This window comes from Urocampus carinirostris, chromosome 7, assembly GCF_059441175.1.
Source record: "Urocampus carinirostris isolate Australia breed hairy pipefish chromosome 7, RoL_Ucar_1.0, whole genome shotgun sequence".
In the NCBI taxonomy this organism is placed as follows: Eukaryota; Metazoa; Chordata; class Actinopteri; order Syngnathiformes; family Syngnathidae; genus Urocampus; species Urocampus carinirostris.
Genome location: NC_142355.1, coordinates 15,330,751 through 15,356,724, shown reverse-complemented (window position 1 = coordinate 15,356,724; position 25,974 = coordinate 15,330,751). Strand labels below are relative to the sequence as shown.

At 40.4% G+C, this 25,974-nt stretch overlaps 1 protein-coding gene and 1 long non-coding RNA gene across 8 annotated transcripts in view; one reads left to right on the top strand and one right to left on the bottom strand.

The window, feature by feature from the left end:
- The window catches only part of frmd4a (FERM domain containing 4A), a 162,253-nt gene that overhangs the window by 89,194 nt on the left and 47,085 nt on the right, over positions 1-25,974 (bottom strand). For 6 of the 7 annotated variants that reach the window (XM_088339858.1, XM_088339864.1, XM_088339860.1 and 3 more), the window contains exon 1: positions 5,015-5,341. The exons of the other annotated variant lie outside the window; for it this stretch is intronic. In XM_088339858.1, coding sequence (XP_088195984.1) covers positions 5,015-5,107 — 93 coding nt within the window. In that variant the 5' untranslated portion in view covers positions 5,108-5,341. Of the gene's footprint in view, positions 1-5,014; positions 5,342-25,974 lie in introns of those variants that run through there. 7 annotated transcript variants of the gene reach the window in all.
- Positions 5,464-10,051, top strand: LOC148362437 (uncharacterized). The gene is made up of 3 exons (XR_015850813.1): positions 5,464-5,555; positions 9,298-9,393; positions 9,508-10,051. It is a non-coding gene; the product is annotated as an uncharacterized LOC148362437 (long non-coding RNA).

The following is a 25,974-nucleotide window of genomic DNA, read 5'->3' as shown; positions in this document are numbered from 1 at the left end:
AAATTACTTGTTTCCCCTCTGAACCTAAATCAAATTCTGCAATGGGCGTTTTATTCTGTTCCACGTTCGCTTCGTCAAAACCAAAATAGGTCCAAACAAGTGATGTACCGCCCTGCTTCGGTGCAAGCTTCGTTTCCTTCTTGTTTGTTGACTCTGGGACTATGTTTACAGAGTCCGCCATGACACTCAATGAACTTAGTGTGGTGCTTGCAAACTTTGAATCACGTTTATTGAGGTAACAATTGCAGTTGGCAAAAACTCCATCACTTACTACAAAACCTTGAAAAAAAAACGCAGTGCTTTGCGGTTTCACAACTGGACTACGTTTAAACTTCTGACTTCGACTTTGGACTGCCGCCCCCTACCTCACCATTATTTTGCAACGCCCCCCCGGATATTAACAACAGATTGTTTTACATATTTTTTTTTGTATTTCAGCACAAATGATTAAACTATTACTTAAAATGAGCTCAATATATCCTGCCAATGGAACAATTTTTACTACATTCTTTAGTGTTTAAAAAAATTAAAATAAAATAAAAATAGCAACATGATGTGCAAGATTTTTGCTTTATTTGACTATTCTTGCAGTGCAATCTTATACAGCATTACCAAACAAAATATCCATTACATAGTATATTGAACATTATGTGCTGCCTGCTGCCACCTACTGATATGGATGAATCCTAGTTACTCAGATGATAGCTGCAAAAAAACTTCAATACTGAACAACGGCGTGCTTTTTTGCAAAGATAAAATTGGGCAATTTTCCGCAGCACACAAGACAAGTTCTCACGGTGTACCCCATACTGGTTGAAAAATGCTGAAATAAATCTTGAGTTGCTAGAATTGAAGCACCTCATTTACGTTGTTGGATAGTCATCAAGCAATTTAGCAAAACATACCAACTAGCAATGTAGCTAATGTAAGCCTTGTGAGGAAATTTAGAACCCAGGGGTGTAGGTTTGGTCTTTGCATTGATGGGGACTTAACATATTTTTTAAGAGATCACTTGATATTGGCGGGGACGAAAGAATGACGAATGCTCAATATTAGTGGGGACACGTCCCCTCCGTCCATACCAAAGCGACGCCCTTTGCTATAACCAGACCCACAGCTTGACCCTGTTAGTGCCATCATCTTACTTGCTATTTCCCCGACGAACTTAACAGGCAAATGCTTACGACCTGGCAGGTTGCAGCCTGCCTTATAAAACCGTTAAAATTAAATGTGAGGCACGCGCATTCCACATCTGAGTCTTATTTGGGAAACTATTACCTTCTACCCTCACCTACTGAGACGCAACATAAATGACAAACAGAACTGTGTCAGTTACTGACACAAAGCTCATAAAAAAACAAGCAGGCTCTTTTTCACTGTCACTTCGAATGTGTAGAGCCTGACGATCACTCCCATCGTCCCCTAGACAACCTTGAACTATCGGCAGTGTTGGGAGTAACGCGTTACAAAGGAGCGCATTCCCGGAGCGCAATTACATTTCTTGGAAACAAGTACTGTAAGGCATTATGAAATCAATTTTATGAGACAACATGGTGTACTACTTCACTACTTTTAAAGGCATATTGTGGATTAAAATATATGACAATTCTTCCTTAACCCACGAAGCAACATACAACCCTCAAACCGCCAGCAACATAACACTGGATATTACTTATGGGTGGGCGTGTTTATATGTACCTATAAAGTACAAGTTACTACAGTTACTGTGGTGCCATCAGAAGATCAGAGAGAGAAACCTTGTCATTTCTCCTTACTGATATTCTCCCTACCGTTTATACAAAAATTAATCGCTACTTCGCGCTTAGGTTATTGCTCGTTCACTCCTTGCAGACTGTTAAATGAATTGATTTTGTCTCTGTTGTATATCACACAATTGTATCATGCAGTGCATTGTGTTCAGGGAGGGCAGATTAAGGACAGTGCTCTGTTGGGCTGGTGGGACCGACTGTTTGTCTGCCGTGAGAGGCTGATATGACTGTGTGTGCAACTCTGACAGGCTGTTGTAAGCTGTCAGTCAAACAGCTGGCTAGGAAGCAGCGCAACCACTTTTAGCGGCTCGTTACATTAAAAAGAAATTCGTAAATTAAATCGGACTCCAAGCAAAGTTAAAAGAAGAAAACAAATGGCAGTGGGTGCTATGTGGATTGTTATTGCGTCCAGGATTCGACTGAGGCAGCGTCAGAAGGGAAAGCAATAGAATGGCTGCAGGTCCTGCCTACATCTAACAGCTAAGCTAACAACTTTGCTAAGCTACCGCTGCAGAATCTAGCCTGACAATTAAACGAATGACATGAAGCTACAAAGAGCCAAACCGCTACATTTGGGATTCTTTTATTGTAATCATTGTGGAAATCTGGCTAAAATCCAGAACACCCGATGCTAGCGTGCAACTAGCCACCTGTTCTCCAAATTGCTTTCTTTTACTGAAAGAAAAAGCCATCCAATTTTATTTTAGTTTTGTATAATGACACGAAAACCAATTATTCAATTGCAATTATGTGATGTGTGTTACTATTTGTAGAACTATCGTTGTTATTTTGTTAAGGTTCGCAGTTGGTTATGGTCCCCATTAACCACGAACACCGAGGGATCTCTGTACTTGCATCTAGGCCAAATTTACAACTACAAAATACAGTACTTAAATCAGGAGTCAGTTTATATGCGCATATTTGGTTGTGTGTCACCACTAGCGAATGGTAGGCAGCTTGTGGGGATGGGGCATGCCTTACTCAATAACACAGATATTAAAGGAAATTTACAGTAAAAAGTGCTACATTTTTGTGTTTTTATTTGTGAAATAATTTTTGCAATACAACATGCCGGAAGAAAAAATGAAACTGTCTTGAATTGTACAGAGATATGGAGAAGACTATTTACCAGGGGTTCGAAGCCCAGAGACAAAATTGATATGAAGTGTCTCGGCTAAGGCATCATTTGTAAGCTATCGAGATTCACAAGACCAGAAATATGACGCGTTCTCCACTTCCACAGGTTAGTGTACACCAGCAGTCTTCAAAGTGGTGGCCGCGGGCACTAAGGTGCCCATTAGGAACAGCAGATGTGCCAGCTGACCTGTACTGAAAATAGCTCACTAGTGCTGGATGATTGTGGTTTTCTAGTAAAAATGTAGCTTTTCAGTGGTTGACTTAGTCTATTTAACCCCACTTCCAATAATTAAACAGGTAATAAGATAGTAAAAACATATAAATAAAAAAAGCGTTGTTATTTTAATTAGGCATATTAAATGCTACCCTTTGCACTAATAAGTGACAAAAAGTAACTCTCACTCTTGAAAAGCCTGCCATACACGTTTTTTTGCCATTTCATTTATTATGTGGCTATTTTAATTTTTAGGTGGTCGGCTTCAAAGTGAGTATTCATGGTAATATCTAGATAGTTAGAGTAACACGCTTCTGTCATGATTACTGATGTGACTGAGCTGTGCCTACGCCTTTGGCGCAAACAGCTGCGGGTTCTCATTGGCTCCCGATCAGTATTTGTACCCAGTCCTATTTGTCCCCTTTTGTCAGTCCGCCCGCGAACCTCAGTAAACACTAGGCAAGCCTCTTTTGACCCTGACTCCCACCTGTCCCGTTTTTTGCTCCTGTCTGTCCCCGGCTTCGACCCAGATTTGATCCTGACCACGTCTGCTCTCCCGTCCCGGCTTTCGACCGCTTTTTGTCCCCGACACCGCCATCGCTCGCCAAGGAAGATCCACTTCCGCGTTCGGAGCACAGTCCAAGTATCAGAGCGACCTGCTTCCGGCGTCCAGCGAACACCGGCTCGTGGGGACAACTCCTTTTTCTTTCTTCCAATAAAACTCATGAGAAACGCAACGCAAGTGGGTCCTGTCTCCGTTTTGATCCCGACAGCTACTTTTGGGTGTCAGTAGTGATGCAATGTGACATAAATTGATACTCAAAATTTGCAACGAAATAGTTTTTTCCCAGTGATTTATGATGTAGTATCAGTATTGTCACATGCCGCTGCCGGTCAATGTCAAACTCAGGCTCATCTCTGGAAGGAGGGATGACGCTTTACACTGAAAAACAACCAGATAATGAAGGTGCTGTGTCTGGGTCAGATCAGGAGTCTTCTCCTGCTACTAATAACCATGGAAACCAGTACTATCGCTTTCATGTGCATCGCAAACCCTTACCCAAAAAGAACTGCCTGGAGAGGGATGGCTCCACTAGGCTGTACTTGCCAAAGACACACCACAGGGAGTGCTTGCCCTATGACCCAGGCAATTAAGGGAGGCAATTCTCATCTCATCTCATTAGCTGCTTATCCTCAGTAGGGTCGCGGGGGTGCTGGAGCCCATCCCAGCAATCATCGGAGGGCACACAGGGACAGACAACTCGCTTGCTTATTCACACCTAGGGACAATTTGGACCGGCCAATCCACCTGAATTGCATGTCTTTGGAATGTTGGAGGAAATCGGAGTGCCCGGAGGACACCCACGCAAGCATGGGGAGAACATACAAACTCCGCACAGGAAGTCCGGTAGCTGGATTTGAACCAACACAGGAGGTTCCCAAGACCTTAGAACTGTGCCTCCACACGCGCTAACCACTGCGCCGCCGTGCTGCCCAGGGAGGCAATTACTTTTTTTTTTAATAAAGTAACTAGTAACTGTAACAAATTAGTTTTTTCCAGTAACCATTCCGTTACTGATCCTTGCACTGAAATGCAGCATGTCCGTTGTAGACACAAACAAAGCTCATAAAATGATCTAGTAGCTTATTCACTCTCCCCCCACCCCCGACAACCTCAGAGATGTCAAAATACGTTTGAGACATCCCAGGAATTGACAGACACAGCAGTAATTGTCCACGGCGGAGATTAAAAGCTTTGCTCTTGACTTGCTTCTAACTCCAATCCAATGCCCTCTCCTGGATTAGCCCAGAACGTTTTTGCAATCCCATTTACTCGTACGATTGGAGTATCTGGTCCAAATTGATAGTGTGAAAAGGGAAACCCGGGGCTCACCCGCTCGCCGCTGTTTCTGCGGAGAGTCCCGACCGGCAGCTTGAGCATCATCCGGCGGGTCCTCCCGGGCGTCACCGCCCCCTGGAGCAGCATGTTGCGCTCCACAGCGTCCGGGGGCGTGCGGGCATGAGTGCCGCCGTGCAAAGTAGGCGTCCTCGGCGTCCCGTCCAGCCTGGAAGCCGAGATCCGCGCGATATCCCCCGCGCGCACCAGTTTGACAAAAGTGGGTGAAGAGAAGGTGCGGGGTGTTTGTAGAAAAAGAAGAACAATTTAAATTCCTTTCTTTGTTGTGAGCGCGCTGTCCATCCCGACGCTGAGCTGCACGCTGGATGCTTGAATGAGAGAGTGAGAGTGGGAGGGACGCGGATACGCTTTTGTCCGATAGAGGCAACCCACTGAATCTACTCTCACCCTCCCCTCGCCCATTTCTCACTTCCTCCAGTTGGGGGGTCTTATCCAGGTCACTGTGGTTGTAATTAGCGTCTCCGCTCGTGTTTCGTCAGGCAATAGGGGATTTGCATGGATGGAACGCCAGGGGGAGGTAAATTTCTGATATTACAGTACTGTATACCGCGGTTTTCTTTTATTCCAGGATGAAAATGGTGAAAGTAAGAAAGATGTTAAAAATACAACCGGAATACCAGTAAAACCCCCCAAAAGATGGAAAATAAGGAGAGTTTATTTGAATGCCTGTAAGAAAGTCAACAACCAGCTTGACAGAGGCTGCAATGATGATTTAAGTCAGAAGATGGCGTCACCTAGTAGAATATTTTGAAGTTACGAACACCACCTTTAACAATGACTGTATTATATTTGGTTAGGGGTTCTTTGATACAGTTTTTTATTTCCAGAAAGACACTCACTAGTCTCATTCAGGGTTGGGTAGGGTTACTTTAACTTGATTACTTTCAATTACTTTTGGATTACTCCAATACCAAATATGCTAATAAAAGACAAAAGAAACTAAATATGAATAAAATACTAAACTTTGTGCAGGCTTGGGGAGTAACGGAATACATGGAACGGCAAAAATGATGTTTGCAAGCTGTTTGGATTTATTTTCATTTTGTTTCTGTCGCATTTGTCATGTCCTGCACGGTCGTCATGGCACCCAGCTGGCCCCGCCCCTTGACACCGGCTGAGTCACATTGACTTGATTGCGTGTGGGATGCTTAAGCGCTCCTTTTGGGACTGCCCGTTGCCAGACCATTGCTTCACTATGAGGAAAACCTGTTCATGCCAGTTTGTTCTGAGTAAATGCCTTGTTTGTAATTTTGATTGCCTTTAAGCCTGTTTTGTTTTGTCTTTGGTCCCTGTGTGTCGGACAACTTTTATTTTCCAATTAAAGTGACAGATCGTCTACGCATTTGAGTTCACACTTCCTGCCTCCTGGTCCGTTCCTTGACAGCATTTTATGTTAGTTTCGCCGGAGATCAAAGAGATCAAAGCCAGGAGAGAAAGCTTACCACGTGTTGCAAGTCATAATTTTATTAATATTTAGTTTCTTTTGTCTTTTATTAGCATATTTGGTATTGGAGTAATCCAAAAGTAATTGAAAGTAATCCAGTTAAAGTAACCCTACCCAACCCTGGTCTCATTAATGACAGATGAAGATAACACAAGTACATACGATTCCCCTCCCTCAACAAAATGACTGATATATTTATGCCAAACAAACAAAAAAATCATACAGGGACAGTGCTTATTACAGTAATCCCTCGCTGTAACAAGGTCTACTTGTGGTTTCACTGCTGTGCAAATTTTCATCATGCATTGTGTTCTGCATTACCATTGGCTAAACAGTCACCCTGCTTCTTTTCTGCCTGTGTCTGCCTATGCTTGACCAAACTATATTACATACACGCAAGGGTTTTCTGTTTTGGGTTTCTCTAAAAAGTAAAATTTCAACAACAATTTCTAAGCCATATGTCATCTAAAGTAAGGATAGTGTCCTGAAATCATGTTAAATGCTAAAATGCTTTAAAGTAAAGCATCAAGATTTTTTTTAATTATAATTTAACAGTACAGAAGTTATTTGTAAAAGAAAAAGAAAAATATACTTTTATAAAGTACAACACTTATTGTGAAACAAATGCTTGAGCCTGTAAATGGGGTTTGTTCTTTGGCTTTCAATGTGTAATAGAGTATTTGATAAATAAATAAATATTTCTACTTCGCGGATTTGGTCCTTTGTAGAACACAACCCTCGTGAATAACGAGTGATTACTTTATGCCTACATTGTTTTCCCTTGAAGGGACAGTGTGTATTATTTAGCGCTTCCCACTGGTAATATATATATATATATATATATATATATATATATATATATATATATATATATTTTTTTTTTTTTTTTATTTAATTAAAAATAAGCAAAAGTACATATACTGCTATTACACCTTTTTTGAAATACTCGTAGGTTGAGACATTTGCATTTATTTTACATAAAGTGTGGCTCGCCGAGATGGAGCTGACATGAATTTCAGCCATCTTGCTGCTAGGAGGACCAGGAAACACTAATAACCTCGTGAAAACTTGGGCAAAAAAAAAAGAAAAAAATGCTTTTTGGTCACATGAGTCTTTATTCTTTCTTATGCTTCTTAGCACTCTTTTTGTTGCGCTACACAATACAGCAGCTTCTTTGGTCCAATCATACACACTACCACTTTAAAATAACATACAATTTGTGATACATTTTATTTCCAATTTCTTGTAAATTGGCCACTACTGTGCCTACATTACCTTAAATATTTTTCAGCCCTAACATTAGCATCTGGTGTCTGCCCATCTCTAGTATTTGTAATAATGTAATAATAATTATTTACTGACTATAAGAAATAATTATACAGTGAACATTTTATAAATGCTAAATTAGTGAATAATATTGCAGGACTCTTGACAACAATAATAGTATCAAACCAAAAACCTGAATTAGAGAATTATTTTATTGTTGATTCTTATTCAATAGATTGAAAACAGAGTTTTTAATTTGTTTAAATTCAAATCATAGCTAATCAATTCAAAAACGATTGTAAACATAGTCTTACAAATGTAACATGTTGTTTGTGCCATTGCATCGAATAAATTATTAATACTATCCAAATACATTAATTATTGAAGTAGCAACAGTAATAAAATACTGCACTGAAAAATATGCCTCTACTCAATTACTTCAACAAAAACAAAAATATAAATCTTACAGGATTCGTCACAATGGTAATTATCTGTGAGCCACATCTTTTCCAAGCCTGTCACAAAAGCGAATGTTCCTGCACCCACCCACCACTACGATGACGTAATTGTGTGCGGGTTAGAGCGTGGGGGTGGGGGACCTCAAAAGGAATATGGGATTTTTTACCATCTGGTAGGAGATTATCGATAAAATCCCACATCCAGCTCTCTCTCTCGCTCTCTCTCTCTCTGCACTGTCTGGATCTAGGGGGAGGGGTAGCGGGGGATCGCATATAAACATGCACCAATAAATTCAAGCCTATGTTATTATAATGCGAGATACATCATCTGTATGCAAAACACTCAGGAAATCTGACTAATTTCCCTGGGGCGACCTCGGACCACGGGATTCAGTGGTCCTGCCTTCAGCTTCTCAGCTTTACATGTCTATTCAAACTATTGGACTAGTGATTTGTAGTTGAACTGGCCGACTTTCGGTTATATCCTCATCATCACTCACCCTCAATCCCGAGCGTGCGCCGTACATCGATACCAAGCTGTCGACTGATTAACAGGAGAGAATCAGGGAGAGAGCATGCGGACATAGGCAGAAAAAGTCTAAACACAAACTGTTCAAAAATCTTTACATTCCATTCTTATTTTCTTCTATCACATGGGAGGGGAAATTACAGCTTGTGGGCAACTGGCTTTTAAATCTAGCCTGGCAAGTGTTAAAAATATTATACCTACCAACACTACCTCTTCATGCATTAGACTACCGCCTTTCTCCCATTAAAAACGATTAAAAAAAAAAATTACCGCTTTTAACTTTCTAAGATGTGCCATCCACACACATAAATTGACCTTAAACAAGAAGCTTGGGTCTTAAAAGGTTAACACCAAACCAACAAAAATCTTGACTCAAAACTAGTATTTTAGTCTCCGGCTGCTTTATTTTGAAGCAGTGTAAATAAACCGATCCAGGGATTCGATATCAGTTTTGCTAAAATTTTACCCTTTCCGGTTCTAAACAAGCACATAATTGTTTAGTATTCTGACGATGGATTGCGTTTGGCGTGTAAAAATATGCTGGTCTACTTGTGACTCCAAGGGCCAAGAAGAAGTCTACAGGCTCGAAAGAGTTCTCCATCTGGGCCCCGGTGCTGTGGAATGTTCTGGCTCCGGAGATAAGAACTGCAACCTCAGTGTAAGTTTTTAAATCTAGATTTAACACCCAGTTCTATTAAATAGTTTAGGATTGATGCCCACCTAATACTTTTATTTTCCTGTCTTTTTCTAACTGCCTGGCTGGTGGTGATAGGAGGGAGAAGGACTATTTGAGATGAGTGAGCAGACCAGCATTTGGACCTGAAGCATGTCAACGCCTGCATCAACCAGTCGGCAGAGATGGGAAGCTGCGTTGTTGCCGTTTTGGACTTTCTGAACTATGTTACAGGCTTGAGGAGTCGTAGCTGTCATGCACTTTCTGGACAAATTTCAACATATGAACTATTGTTTTCTTTTATTGATGCTCACTATGTTTTGTGTATTGTTACCCAATGCTAAATCTATTGCACCCTTGTCATCCTGGAAGGGGATTACCATTTGTGAGGCCCTTTCTCAAGGTTTCTTTTTCCTCATGCAGAGGTTTTGAGTTTTTCCTTGCCCACATGTTGGTTTAAGATCAGGCGATGGTTTAATTGTAATCCTGTGTATTCCTTTTAGACATCTTGTGATTTAGGGCTATACAATTCAATATGACTTGACTGACTTGATTATGAAATCTACCGCTTTTTAATGTTAAAAATTGGCGTGTATGGAATATAATGGCCCTGCGACTGGCTGGCAACCGGTTCAGGGTGTCCCCTGCCCACTGCCCGAGGATAGCTGGGATGGGCTCCAGCACCCCCGGGACCCTGCTGAGGATAAGCGGTGCAGATAATGGATGGATGGAATATAATGATAATATGTATAAAATGTTTAAAATAGGCAGCACGGCGAAGCAGTGGTTAGCACATGTGCAGCTCAGTTCTGAGGTCATGGATTCAAATCCAGCTACCAACCTTCCTGTGCGGAGTTTGCAGGTTCTCCCCGTGCTTTCGTGGGGTTTCCTGCGGGCACTCCGGTTTCCTCCCACATTCCAAAAACATGAATTTCAGGTTAATTGGCCGGTCCAAATTGTCCCTAGGTATGAATGAGCGAGCAAATGTCTGTCCCTGTGTGCCCTGCGACTGGCTGGCAACCAGTTCAGGGTGTCCCCTGCCCACTGCCCGGAGATGGCTGGGATGGGCTCCAGCACCCCCGCAGCCCTACTGAGGATAAGCGGTACGGATAATGGATGGATGGATGGATGTTTAAAATAGGTACTAACAATAAGAATATGTTGATTGTCCCAGGTGTCCCCAACATTCAAATGGATGACTACATTTTTGTTTACATGCTATTTATTTTCATAAGATATTTATTCCATCCATTAAGATATTTATCAAATTGAATGGGGAAAAAACACTTCTGAGATTTTGAGTTTCTCCAATGCACATTATCCAATTGGGAGCCTAAAAAGGGGACTTTATTTAGTACTCTGCTTTGATTCAGAATATGTCATAACTAACTTGATCGCGCCTGGTTCCTGTCTTGGCGGCAAGGAGAGGGCTCCTCGGCTGCACCTGGTTCCTGTCTTTGCAGCTAAGAGAAGGCCCCTCGGCCGCGCCTGGTTTCCTGGCCTGGCGGCGAGGAAAAAGCCCCTTGACCGTGCCTGGGTCCTGCCTCTGCTGCCAGGAGAAGGCTCCTTGGAGGCCCCCTAATTTTCTGTCAAGGGACAAGGACTTTCATCTATCCTGTTGCTGCCGCCTTCGTTATTTTTTTCTTTTCTTTTTATCTGTTATGGCTGTCTGGTAGCTTGCCCTTGAGGGGGAGGTTATATTTGGTCATTGTCATTTTCACTTACACCAAAACGACCCCAGTTATTCCGTGTGTTTTTTCACGTTTGTTATTTTACTCCTACTTGATTGGGAATTTGTTAGTTGCTTTGTGCCCACTTGTTTGTTTGGTACTTTGGTCTTAATATTGTTGATAAATACTGTCCTTGTTCTGAGCATCCCAATTTTCAGTTCCTGCCTCCCCCACATGGGTCCAAACTGAAGAGTTTGTCCACACCTGCTCTTGTGTTAGCTGTGTTTCCTTTTTATGTATTAAAATTAGTATTGGTAATTGGTATCACTTCACGTTTACTAATAATCTTAGTACTACTAGTAGTATTAATCTTGACAAAAGACCAACTCCCGCTTCCACCTCTAAAAGTGAGGACCACGAACCAGCTTTCCTATAATGGTTCTTAGGGATTCACAGACACACGGACAAATTTTAGGCCTGACACAGGACAAAATCATCTGCTGCAGTAATACACCCAGTCACCATTATTTATTCAACAGTCCTGTTCAAAGAAGCAAGACACTGACTGTGGCCTACATAAGAAATATCAGAGGTTTATTTATAAAGTAAACTGCCTGGCACAGTAGTTGAAATAGACCGATGTCTGTGTTTCAGGGGCTATACTGGTACCTGTCATTATAAGAAGGAGAATATCATTAGTATTTGAAGGCAATATTCACTTTATATTAATGCATTATTTTTTATGATGATAGACCCATAATAGCAAAATGTTTATACATTTTTTTTCTGTACCGCTTACAACTTCTCCCTCTCCCAACTATTATATTGTTGAGGCTCATTCTGACCTTCATTTCTTTCGTAAATAATGGGTTCAAAACAAGGTGCAAGCATTTATTTTGTAAAAATGTCACAAACTACTGCAAACGAAGCGCAGTAGGCACGATCTAAAGAGAAGGAAGCATGTTCTGTGTACAGAGATCCGCCTACCCCTGACGCTCACCCAATCAAATCTGTCCACTCCTACAGCTCTATGCACTTGGCTGGCGTTTTGGGGTATTTAGTATTTTTCATTATTTAAGAAGCTTTCATATAAAAGATTTCTAAGCGATGTACAGCCAAAACAGTCTGTTGGTGTGATAACACGACTGTTAACTGTTGCGGAAAGTGTTACCTTTAGATACTGGAGTAAACCTTCACTCTTCCCATTGTTGCATTGGCTGTGAACGTTCTTCACACCATTGAAAGCATATCAATGTAGGAACCAATAAACACTACATTTCCATGAGCATTCGTTTATCTCTAAGCCACGTGTAGTCATAAAAAGAGCAATATATGGCCCACAGGCCATGGGTTGCCAACGGACCCCTGGTTTAAAGCAATGGGTGTTTTTTTTAAACAATGTGTTCTGCCACAAATTTTCCAATTCTATCCTTTCTTTTATCTTTGTAATGTTGTTTATTTGAATTCCTGTTTCTGTTTTCAGAGGTACGTCTACAAATATGATCACAAGGTAGTACAGGGAAATGTATTTAAACAATTCAAGACTTTTGATTCTACTGCCTAAAAATAATATATAAAAAATTAAAAAAAAATCACATAATTTTGCTGATTTTAATTATTTGATTATTCTACAAAAAATAATCCTTGCACATCTTGAGATTTTTTTGTTATTTCACTAGGAAAAAAGGTTAAACTATTACAAAACTTGGAAAACAGTTTAAAACTATTGAACGTTTTCAAATTAAATCTAAATTAGTACAGTAGCCAGAAAGTAACCCACCTTACTTTCTGAATTAAAGTGACCACAAAAACTTTATAATGTCAATTAAGAAACCACGTGATCATTAAAAAAAAAATAATAATAAAAAAAAACACACAAAACTGGTGCCAGATTTTTTTTAAAAATATTTTCAACAGACACTGTGCCTCGAGATTCTCGTTTTAATGAAAAAAAATGTGCCTTCGCACATAAAAGGTTGGGAAACACAGGTTCAGAAAGTCCCCAAGATAGGCAGCACTGCTCATAAAATTAACTGAAAATAGAAAACAATTTTCTGAGGTTTACAAATGCTAAAATATAATCATTGTTGGAGGCACGGCGGTTGAGTGGTTAGCACGTCTGCAGCACAGTTCTGAGGTCATGAGATCGAATCCCTCTGTGCGTAGTTTACATGTTCTCCACGTGCTGGTGTGGGTTTCCTCCGGGAACTCTGGTTGCCTCCCACATTCCAAAAACATGCATGGCAGGTTAATTGGCCAGTTTAAATTGTCCCTAGGTGTGAATGCGTGACTGAGGTGTCTGTCTCTGTGTGCCTTGCGACTGGCTGGCAACCAGTTCAGGGTGTCCCCTGCCCATTCCCCAAAGACGGCTGGGATGCGCTCCAGCACCCCGGCAACCATACTAAAGACAAGCAGTGCAGATAATGGATGGATGGATGGATAATCATTGTTTGCCATTAATTAAAACATGATGAAAATTTCCGTCTTCAGTCTTGTGAGACACGGTTCCATTCTTACAGCAAATTAGTAAAGCCTAGACCAAACCCTAACATGCAATCGGGGGAGCCAGGTGACACCGTGGCTCATCTGTCATCACGGTAATACAATCTTAAAACATATTAAATGGGTAAATTTATGGCAGCACGGCGGCGGAGTGGTTAGCGCCTCCGCGACACAGTTCTGAGGTCATGGGATGAAATCCAGCTATCAGCCTTCCTGTGCAGAGTTTGCATGTTCTCCCCGTGCTTGCACGAGTTTCCTCCCACATTCCAAAAACATGCATGGTCCAAGTTGTCCCCAGGTATGAATGTGTGTGAATAGTTTTCTGTGTGCCCTGTGACCCTCTGCCTCTCCTATTGGAGACGAGCGGTGCAGTTAATTGATAGATGGGTTATATTTATTCAGTGTTAAAGTTCTTTCACAATTATTATTTGACAAAATAACTGAAATTTCTTCTTAAATAATGAATATTACTACATATTACTGTACTGAGTGTCTGCAGATGCAGAGTGAGGCACGCAATTCTCTTGCTTCATGGCAGAGGCCGATAGTGAGGCCAAGGATTCTGATTTGGTGCACACTTTGGCCCTAAACAAAAGAATAAGTCATAGTATAAGCAAACTAGCAACAAATTAAGCCATCCAGTATTTTTTTTAATCTATCAATGTTTTTCTTCAAATGGAGCAGTGAAAAGACTTAGTTTAAAAGTAAAAGTAAGACAATAAAATACATTTTTCTATGCTACAGCTTGTATATCTGTTTCTTGCTCTGCCAATCAAATGATTTTTAAGATGGAGGTTTGTTTATTTGTAAATCTAACTGTGCCTCACCAAACACAAACCTCATTGCACATTACTGAAAATGACAAATTTCAGTATGAAAGAAGAAGCTATTATTAGTATCTAGTCTTTTCTACATTTTTACACACATATTGTATAAGGTTGTCTACTGATCTACAAAAGTTCTTTTGTTACATTTCATTGGAGAACGTGATGGAGATCAATTCATATGTAAACAAGAACAGACGATGGGGTCCAAAAGGGTGATCCGGTTGGCAGTTATGTGTTGGCACTCTTATTACCCTATGCCCTTCAATTTAATTTCCTCCCTGTCATCTTGACTGACGTGGAGAGTGGGGGGCTTCTATGAGATGTATGTTTACAGTCATTGGGAAGGGTGACCTATCTCTTGAAAAAATATCCATGGTTGCTGCATGGTTGGGAGATAACGACGAGGCATAAAATTGTGAATATCGTGGGATTTTGACATGCCTCAATGATCTAGGTCAGTTTGCGCCGGCAGTCCTCGAAATAAATCATCTATTAATACATCACCCTGATTGTGAGACGGAAGATTGGGCAGATTCAAACCGAGCAACTGGAATTGAAAGAGAGCCAATAAAAGGAGAGCTAATAAAAGAGATGCAATCAAAGCAGGGCTACTTTTATTTTATGTGTAATTAAAGATGCCTGCCTCCTCCTTTTCCAGATGTAATAAAAAAACCATTGTTGGATCCGATTACACTCTGCATGAATTTTGCCCGATACCCCCGCCAGACTGCCTGACTGCCCCATAGGCTGGCTGACTCATCCCGATGGTCTGTTGCGTTTTTATCCTTTGTGTGTGTTTTGGGGGTTGACACCCTGGAGCTAGACGGCTGCACAGTCTGTTTCAGATTTCACTTTAAGCACATGGCAAAAACTTATCCTCAGTAGGGTCGCGGGGGTGCTGGAGCCCATCCTAGCTGTCCTCGGGTAGTGGGCAGGAGACACCCTGAACTGGTTGCCAGCCAGTCGCAGGGCACACAGACAGACAACCATTCATAGGGACAATTTGGACCGGCCAATTAACTTGCCATGCCTGTCGGCACACTAAGTACCTATCCGCCATGTGGCCGGGACACATACAATACAATCAACTTTAACCCAAAACTCAATTTGTAAGGCTTAACTTTACCCAAAATGAGCTAGATTTTGTCAAGCTCAATCATAATTGTGCTTGAGCCACTATTCCTCCTGTCAAGACATTCATTTTCAGAAGACAAAAAAACTGAAATCCATCACTTCTCATCAGTTATTTATAAAGCTTTAATCATTACATAATCCTCCACTAAATTCAAGATTGTGTTGTTTCAAGGTCCCATTCGGGCTCCCGTATTGGCTCCTACGACAACCTCTAAAGACAGTCACGTGATCGTCATTGGAAGATTTGCCGACAGTGCCGTCGTATTATTCGTGTTTGGTCCATTTACACACATATTACATATGGAAAGAGTTCGCTATTATTTATTTACCACATGCAGTGACATATGAGCCAAATTTGAAACAATGAAATACTGAAATCAAGGGGTCAGCTCATATACACAGAGAAAAAATGAACTCGAGTGAGCATAAGCCAGAGTCACCCACTGGCCCACGGCCGTGCATGCTCCCTGCCTCGCCAATCGCTTTTTCCTGTTCAGTCAATCAGTGAAATGAAATGAAATGATCTGCATTTATATAGCGCTTTTCAAGTCAAGACTTCCCAAAGCGCTTTACAGTGTGCTTCACATTTCCCAATAGCGGCCGTGCAGCCATGTAAGGCGCTAACCTGCTTATTGGGGGCATTAGGGGTTCAGTGTCTTACCCAGGGACACTTCGACATGTAACACGGAGGAGCCGGGATTCGAACTGCGAGCTCTTGATCCCAAGACAAGCGCTCTACCTCCTGAGCCACTGCCACCCCAATCAGTGCCATCTGGATTGTGTTTAAGAGGGACAACATTTTATTGTTATTTATTGTTAGAATTTCTTTTGCCCACCAAAATGGGTTTTAAAAAGTCAGTGATATAGGTAAGAAAAGGTGGAAAACAGTGACAGCAGTGATCGAGTTGAAATAGGAAATGATTCCGAAATACAAAAACGGTGTGCGAGTGTCTGGCATTGAAGTGCTGCTTCAGGGTGCAGTAAGTGGTTTAAAATTGCTTGTAAATACTTACACATACTATGCTTTTATTTACACTTTGAAATAACCCATTGATACTTTGTGTTCGCATTTCTTTTAGTATGTGGCTATTTAAAGCAGTTTTAGTCAGCTTATATGCGATGTATGCCTAAATGCAAGTATAAACGGTAAATTGGTTGGGCTCATCTTAAAAAACACACTATATATTTCTTTATCCATTGGGCAACCAGGTCGGATTGAATTGGTCAATGAACCCTAGCTTGTACCGCTTAAATTTAAAACCCAATTCCTGGATGACTTCTGCTTTATGGACACCACAAGAAAATATACAATGTGGCCATCTTAGTGGAGTTACATCTGTAAAATTTCACGTAAAATCTCTTCGTTTTTGTGTTACTGTAAATACAAAAAACACTTACACATTTGGCAATAACCACAACTGGGGCCTCCTGTTCATCGTGAACCGTAGCGGCATCGCCCGACTTGGAGTAAAACTGCAACACATTTGAATTTCAATACGAGAGTCCATAGCGGGCTTATGATAGGCAATCTTGTACGCGTTGCTCCACCGACGCCTGTGCCGCTGGTATAAAAAGGCCTTTATGGATTTTTACAATTGTATGCTAAAACAATCCTAAAACAATTCATTTTGATTTTATTTCTTCAACAAAGTTGTTAGTTTAGGCGCCACTTAGAACACATGTTCACACAAATCATTGCTATGGAGACTGGCCTTATCGAGACTAGGACATATTTGTATTTTGGAAAGCTTTGCAGTCCTCTAGGGTGAAAGCTTTTTTGGACAAAGTGCTGCACTGAGCGCAACATCTGCTCAACCCACTCTGAGGGGAGTCTCAAACACAGTAAAGCCAGATGCACATACTAAATTTTATAAAAAAGAAAAACATTAACATTAGTATTTCTCTGAAAGCATCTGGTGTGATGACCAACACATGATGAACCATTCTGGACAAACACATGGAAGTAAAAGACCAATGAATTTTCATTTGACTTAATTCTATTGGGTAGATATTAACATGCAAATGTTAATGGCTAGAAAATCCCTGAAAACTTGTCCAAGATGATTAAAATCCCAAATAATGAAATAAACTCTCCTCTATTTAAATGCATAACAACAAAAATGATGGCAAAGCCCCAGTAACATGCATTCGATTTGGTAAATACAAGATTGTTCTTGTTATAAACCCAGAAAATGAAGGCACGCATGCCTGACAATGGCCCATTATTATGTTATTTTAGATTTGGGGCTCAGAGGGAGATTTTTTTTACAGAAACTGTGCAAATGTGACGGACAGACAGACAAAAAAGTAAAAGTATATACGTATAAGTGGATTGCGTATACAATGCAAGATTTTTTTAGTCAGTTCTTGTACATTGATTATATCGGTGTTCAGCTCTTATCTTCTTTGTAACATTTAACATTATCAACTAATTTCTTTGTGGAATTGAAAGTCTAGTTTTTAACACAAACAATCTTTCTCCCTCTCCCTCCACCCAAATTCACCGAATCTGTTTACAGTATGATATACGGTGAGAGTGGGTGTATTGTTATTGGGTTTTCGACTCCACTAGACAGCGGATCAGATTTCTTTTTTGTAATTGATATCATAGTATCGTAAATTGTGTTCTTCAGCAGACAGCGGACAACAAACGCTATCACGGAGCAGGTTGATTGGGCATGACTGTGTCTGTGGATAACTGTGATAGACTGGTATATGTCAGTCAAACAGCTTGGGTGGGCGGCCGCACAAATGAATGTGTCCACCCAAACTAACCTGCAAAGCATGGCTACAGCTAGTATTTAAGCGGCTCGTTACATTAAATATACATTTCACAAATTAGATCGGACTTTGAGAAAAGTCAGAAGAGTGCAAAGAAATCGTGATCACTAGCCGTCATTCTACGGATAGTTATCAGGAAGAGACTGAGGCGACATGGGGAGAGAAGGCAATGCACCGCAGGTCCAGGTCCAGCCTACTGCAGCTAAGCTACCTAACAACTCTCACAAGCTACCCCTGCCAAGCATGTAACTCACCAATGCCAGCTCCATTACCCATGAAACGGATTACCTGGTGCGACAACTTGTGGCAAACCACCACATTTGGAACGATGGTCTTTCAATTGTCACAGAGACCTCATTAATTTTGAGGAGTTCCGATGCTGACGGGCAGCTAATCAGCCACTTTCTTACAAAGAAAGGAGAAGCCCTTAAATTTTGTTGTACTTGTACACTTACAATAAAGACCATTCATTCAACTGCAATTCTGTGTTCTATGGTTTTATTTGTAGACCTATAGTTGATATTTTGTTAGAGTCACATACTCTCAGTCTGTAAGGATATCATCTCGAGGTAAGATTAACGCTTGGGGGCTTTTATTAAGGGATGTCGCTTTTTCACTTTTCGCCTGGTATTTTGCCGCCCTATTAACAGCAATAAACGAGATAATACTGTACTATACTGTACCTTATTGGGCACCTCAGCTCACAAAAGATAAAGTCAAAGACAATTTATTACTGGGATTCTTTCCATTTGCGGAACCCGTGCAAGTCTTGCCATTGGTTGTTATGATAATGATGCGGCTTTGCATGTTAGTTGGTCCCGTCAAGAAAAATCAATGACTCACTAAAGTCAAGCCAGGACTGGTCGCCCACTGACAAACAACCTGCTTTGCTGTTGCTCCTCTATGAATAAAACATTGAAAACGAAAGCTCTTTATCCAGAGAAAAAAACATTCTGAGTTTCGGAGGAAGCTCAAATCATAACTGCTTGGTCAGCAAATCGTATGTATGCAAATATACAGAGTGACTTACCTGCAAAAAAATGTTGAACACAGGCATCAAAAACCAATTGCCAACACAAATACATAAAGTAGAGAAACACTGGTTAAGTATTTAGCTGTTGAAACTCACTTCTACATAGTACATGCAAAGTATGAATGTCCTCTACAAAAAGTAACAAATGTCCTGTCAAACAAACAACAAAGAAAAAAAGTTCACACTCACTGCAACCATTAAAGCTCTACGCTGTTCGAATTCCAATATTTCACAATACGTCATTCAAATGGGCCTATAAGTATTCCATTATGAGTGCGGCAGCCGACTTGAATGGATACGAGATGTGCAATTTGCAGTTGTGAATCACAGATGAGGTATCTGAATTATGCACCCGTGTCATTTAAGAGCCTTTGTGTGCGCGTGTGTTACGTTGTGATAAGCAGGTGACAAACTGGTGGAATGATGCAGCTCACTAATGATAGCGCTAATACAAGTTGGGAATTGATTATGTGGCTATGCAAATAGGATGCCATTTTGCATGATTGTCTTGTTTATCTGGTTTAATATGCCAAAACTTGAATAAAGGAGGTGTGATTAAAATCGGATTGTGCTCAGTCATTTACTAATAAATGTTTGTGTTGGAAGCTCAAGTTTAAAGTTGCACTGTTGAAAAACATAAAAAACAAAACAAAAACAAAAACTGACAGCATAATATTTATATGTATAGTGGTACCCGGGTCCTCAACCACCTCAATGCTTAAACAAATCGGTGTTCGACCCAAAAATCTGAGCAAAAAATGTTTCGATGCTCAACTCAGAATTCGGTGTTCAACCAAAAATAGCCAAGTCAAAATAACCAAAAATAGTTGAATCGGATGAGATTTGGCACGTAACGAGTGGAAACGAGTGAAGTCGAGATTCACTAGCGAGTTAGCCGAGCTTTAGCGCCACTTCTATCCGGACAGTCAATGAGTGAAGGGGTACGTCATTTTCAAAGTTATTTTTTCTCCTAATTTGTGCTTTTGCGTTGCTTGTGAACATGTCAAAAAATAGAGCGAAAGAGGAAGAAGCAGCTGACAATGGACAGGTTTCTTATTAAATGAGAAGAGGAAGGCTAAGCAGTAACCTTCCCACACCCATTCCTGTATGCTATCACACCACTGTTCAAAAGGTATTTAACCGATACAAAACAGTTTATATTTCTTCTTTTTTATGTTTATTATATATAATGTACACATTTATGGTCGTTAATGTCGTTTGGATACCAGCTCAGTAGCCTAGATGGTAGTGTGCCCGCTTTGAGACTGGGAGGTCGCTGGTTCGCGCCTCGGCCGAGTCATACCTAATTGGTATAATGGCGGCGCCCTCTGTTGGCTGCGGCTGCATCGGCTCGCTACAACGGGTCAGGTGTATCGACATTTCGTTCTGTGTACATTGTTACAAAGAATGACAATACAAAGGAAATTATTATTATTATTATTATAGATGTTTTCTTAATATTTTAGGTTTCTTTTTTTATGTGTGGAACGGATTAAAATACCATCGTTTCATATGGGAAAAAAAAATTTGGTACTCAACCAAAACGGTACTACACCAACAACCAGGAACCCATTATGGTCGAGGACCGAGGTACCACTGACAATTTGAACCGGCCCCTATATATATATATATATATATATATATATATATATATATATATATATATATATATATATATATATATATATATATATATATATATATATATATATATATATATATATATATATATATATATATATATATCCCCTGCCCACTGCCCGGAGATGGCTGGGATGGGCTCCAGCCCCCCCGCGACCCTAATGAAGATAAGAGGTACGGCTAATGAGATGAGATGAGATATATATATATATATATATATATATATATATATATATATATATATATATATATATATATATATATATATAATAAACATGTTCGTTTGGTATTACTGTGAAACTTGAAAGATAAAACATCTACAGTATTCCCCTAATTTTCATGGTTAATGTAATGCAATAACCCACCCCCAGCACCTTTTTTTTATATCATTGATTATTTTTATTAATAAATTGTGTCTGCATTTCAATTGGCCTGGTTCACTGAATTTATTCGGGATTGGTAATTCATATCAGAACTCCAAGAACTCAAAGTAATAACAAATTATTTGTATCAGTGTAGGAACTTCTAGCATCCTTCAGAGAAAATAAAGGTTTATGGTGGGTCACAACAAGCAATTTTTTTAACTGATTGCAGTAAAAAATAATTTGTTTCAGTACCTGACGATTTTCAAAATTAAAGCTAGAAATATACCTACATTATGCATCAATTTGCATTTCTTGTCATCTTTCTGCTACAAGTACCTCCAAAAACCCAAAACCTTGTGAAAAGCTGGGCATAAAGATGAAAAGAAAACCGCGCCGTTTGGTCACTTTGAGTCTTTGTAGTCTTTAGTCTTTGTGCTTTGTAGCACTCTTGTTTGTTTTCACTTTATCATACAGTGACATCTAGTGGTCGAATATCAAAGTGTCCCTCTAATGTGCGTGGGCTGATTTCCTCATCAGGAATATTATTATACTGCAAAAAAAAAACTGGACTCGTAGTACAGAGATGAATGATACAAACCCTTCTTAGCTTACAAGCTAAAATCGCCTCATATGTAGATGTAAGATCAGGGTTAAAAAAATTCAACGCAACCCGGCTCACAAGTATCAAAGCCTGATTCAGCCCGAAACCGACCAATAAACTTGATTTGTGGGACTGAGCCCAAAGCAAAATAAAAAATTTCATAATTTACTTGTGAGGAAAATAGAGGAGGTGGGAAGAGCAGGCTGCGCTGCGCCAGAAGGAGACCGAATCCATCTCGGACCCTCCACCGTACAAAACTTAAAGCCAAGACATATATAAACATTTACATATTTTGTATATCTTTGTATACCTTTAATGGATTTTTTTAAAGAGTTGGCGCTAACATTTAAGGCCGTCCATCATTTTGACGGCATGGAAATTGGACCATAAACCACAACAACGTTTTTAGGAAAATTATAAAGAAACAAAGACAATGACGATTGGATTAAAAAAAGAGGGAGAAACCATACCTGAACGTAATGAATGACATTTTACGTCTGACCCTACCGGAATTTTGGGTCAGGCTAGGCCGGGCTTGGTCTCGGGCTTAAGATCTTATCTCTACTCAAATGTATTGGTTGACCTTTTCAGCATGTTTCTATATTACTGTCTTACACCACAGCATAAATGCTACAATTGTATCCATCCATATATAATGTAGGTCTTCTGGCAACCTACGTCTGAGCAAACCTTGAAAACAGACATGACGTAGCAATGGAGCTGCCTTTTTGGGCAAATAAACACGGGATATCATTGGTTTTGGAGAGTGACTTTAATGAAATCCTAGTTAATTTAGTGTCAGAAATATCTATTTGCGTAATGACGTTACTCATCTTTGTCCCCCCTAGGATCACTCACAAACAGTACGTATGTTTAGATTGCTCCAATCAGTTCCTGGAAGGCATTTCCCCGATTGGTCTATGTGAAAAGGCAATTGTAAAGTGACGAAAAAATTTGCAAAGTAGGTATTTATCCCTAGAACCTGTTAATATGAAAAAATAAATGATCCAACAAGGACACGAAGGTCAAACCGTAAAATGGTGAGGGAATACTCCTCATCCTTGCTGATGCCATGTCCCCAATATGACAAAATGGAAGAACTCATAAAACCATAGCGTGATCTGCAAACGATTTGAGATTATACCAGCCTGAGTATCGGAAAAATCCAAATTAAAATAGCAGAAAGAGAAGAGAGAGGGCAGGGAAGAAGGAGAGTGAGTGGGACAGGGTCAGCTTGCTATAATTGAGTCATTTTGACTACCGTTATACAAGAGATTCAAGAGGACAAAGTAACTACGGCCTTCCTTTTTCTAAAGCTGTGATTTACATGCGAGTAAAATTTAGATAGACCCTTTTAATGGAAATATTGCATCCATTAGGTTAATGACAACACACAAAACACCAGAATCATAATAAGTGCACCTTGAGATTTTTTAACATTATTTTTTCCTGCATGGGTTAAAAGTTTCTGTTTGGATCATACTGAAAAGGGAGAAAAGACTTGCTGTATAATAGGAGTAAAATAAAGGAACAGTGTGTATTATTTGACCAATACATGCCACTATACTGTGTAGTCCAGGGGTTGGGAACCTATGGCTTGCAAGCTATATGGCTATTTTCAAGAGTACATATGGCTGAGAGTTAAAATAGGATCTATGCATTTCATATAGTATTGCTTCACATTGAGACGGTAATCATAAATGCCAAGTCAATGCCAAGGACACAATTTTGACTAAGTAGACCCTGTTTTGGTTGTTAATCGCTAAATGATGCTTTTTATGGGAGCTAATTAAACCATTTATGTTCACTGTTCACATTATAATAAGAACTCACAGAACAAACTTTACCCCAAAACTAATGTATAACCCCAACAGCTTTAGCTAAGCACCTTGAGCAATTTAATTGGGTGAGCAGTAGGAATAGGCAGAGCTATACACAGGAAAGGACGATCGCACTCTTTCTTCTTTTCCCAACAGCGTCTGCACTGAAGGTAAGTACGTTATTTTCCCTGATTGCAGTTTTTTGTGACATTTTAACAAAATAACTTTGGTTGCGCGTTTGAAACCTTATTTAGGACAAAAATGACAGACTAAATGAGCCTCAACATGCTTGCGACCGGGTTAGTGTCCCCTGCCCACTGCCTCGAAGTCAGCTGGGATGGGCTCGAGCACCCCCGCGACTCTACCGAGGATAAGCATAAGCGGTGTAGATAATGGGTATATAATATACATATATGTATATATTCACATATATATTTATTATGAATATAGGATTATTCGCAGAAATGATCAGATGTGATGCAGATATTACAATTCAGCTTTAGTCCACTTCTTTGGCGGAGGAAGTTAATGAAAAACACAACAATAGACAAGAAAGAGTTTATGTTTGTCCTAAAACAGCAGGCCCGGGCTTATAAACATAGTTTCAGTGGGAAGATGGAGAGGTTTGTGGAGTTTTGGGATTCAATTAAACTACACAAGGAAAGCATGCATTTTTAATCACGCTGCCCCGTTTCCTGACGTGACAGTCACAGCCTTTGTGTAAGACTGCAAGGATGAGGAGCCACCATCTGCGTGTATTTATGTGTTTTTGTGTATTTTTCTGTGTCCAGAAGCTCAAACACAACACAGCAGCTTTGGCCGGAGACCACGTGGTTGCCAAGATGAGATATTTTGCTGGAGCCAAAAGCAGATCCAATTAGCACATACCCATCATGCCACCTTTTGGTTAATGTGAGAGACTAGCCACTGAGGAATAACATGTTACAAAGAAATGTGTTCCTGGAACGCAATAATTTTTCTCTGTAACGAGTACTTTAAAGTGCCATTAATACAGTTTTTCAACGTCATTACAACACGATTTGTTACTCCGCTACTTTTAAAAAGAAAATTATGAATTACTAAATCTTATGTTGTTTTTTTGGTTCCTCCTTTGATTGGAAACAACATCTAATCCTTAATCTGACCACTAGGGTCGTAAGGGCACCGTTTCCTGTGGTGTGTCTTGGGAGAGTACAGCCTGGTGGAGTCGACCTACTGTCTTACCAGATATGGACATTACTTCCCCATCAAGGGCCGGTACCATCCACCCATCCATTATCTGCACCGCTTTCCTCAGTAGGGTCGCGGGGGTTCTGGAGCCATCCCAGCTATCTTTGAGCAGTGGGCAGGGGACAACTCACTCGCACGTTCCCACATAGGGACCATTTTTTCGGAGCGGCCAATTAACCTGACATGCATGTTTTTGGAATGTGGGAGGAAACCGGAGTGCCCGAAGGTAACCCACGCAAGCACGAGGAGTACATGCAAACTCTGTATAGGAAGGCTGGTAGCTGGATTTGAACCCATGACCTCAGAACTGTGCCACTGAGTGTCTCCGCTGTGTTAATTTTGCAAACTCTTTCTTGATGTAGCTATTTCTTCGCAGTTTTATGGGTTTGGCATCAATGTGAGTATACAGTAATTTGTGACTAGTTATTTTAAGAGTAACTGAGTTAATTTTTAAGTAACTAGTCACTGCAGCTTTCTTAAAACACAGGAGTTCTGGCTGGAGACCACGATTAGACATTTTACTGGAGCCAAAAGCAGATCCAGTTCCTGGATCCAGAACTGTTAGCACATACACATCGTGCCCCCATTTGGTTAATGAGAGAGGAGACTTCTCTGAGGACGTGTTTGTGTGTGAATGAAACCTCTGTGGCAAAAGACACCATGGAAATTAAGCCGGTAGCGAGTAACCAGGGAAGTATTTTGCCTGAAAACATGAATAGTCGTAAAAGCTCTTTCTCTGGACATTCAAAAGCGTCCCCTTCGGCAGAGTGTTTATTTTTGTCGCATTTCACGGCTTTTGTCATAATGCCGTGAGAATGTCGGAATGTTAAGCTTCTAGGCATGACTTTTAAGTCTTCAGCAACTTATCTCTGCGCATGAAAAAAAACAAGAGTAGTGACCTGAAAAATCCAAAGCCTACGAGTGATTCTACTGTATTTCCTGACCCACTTTTGCAGTGTGGC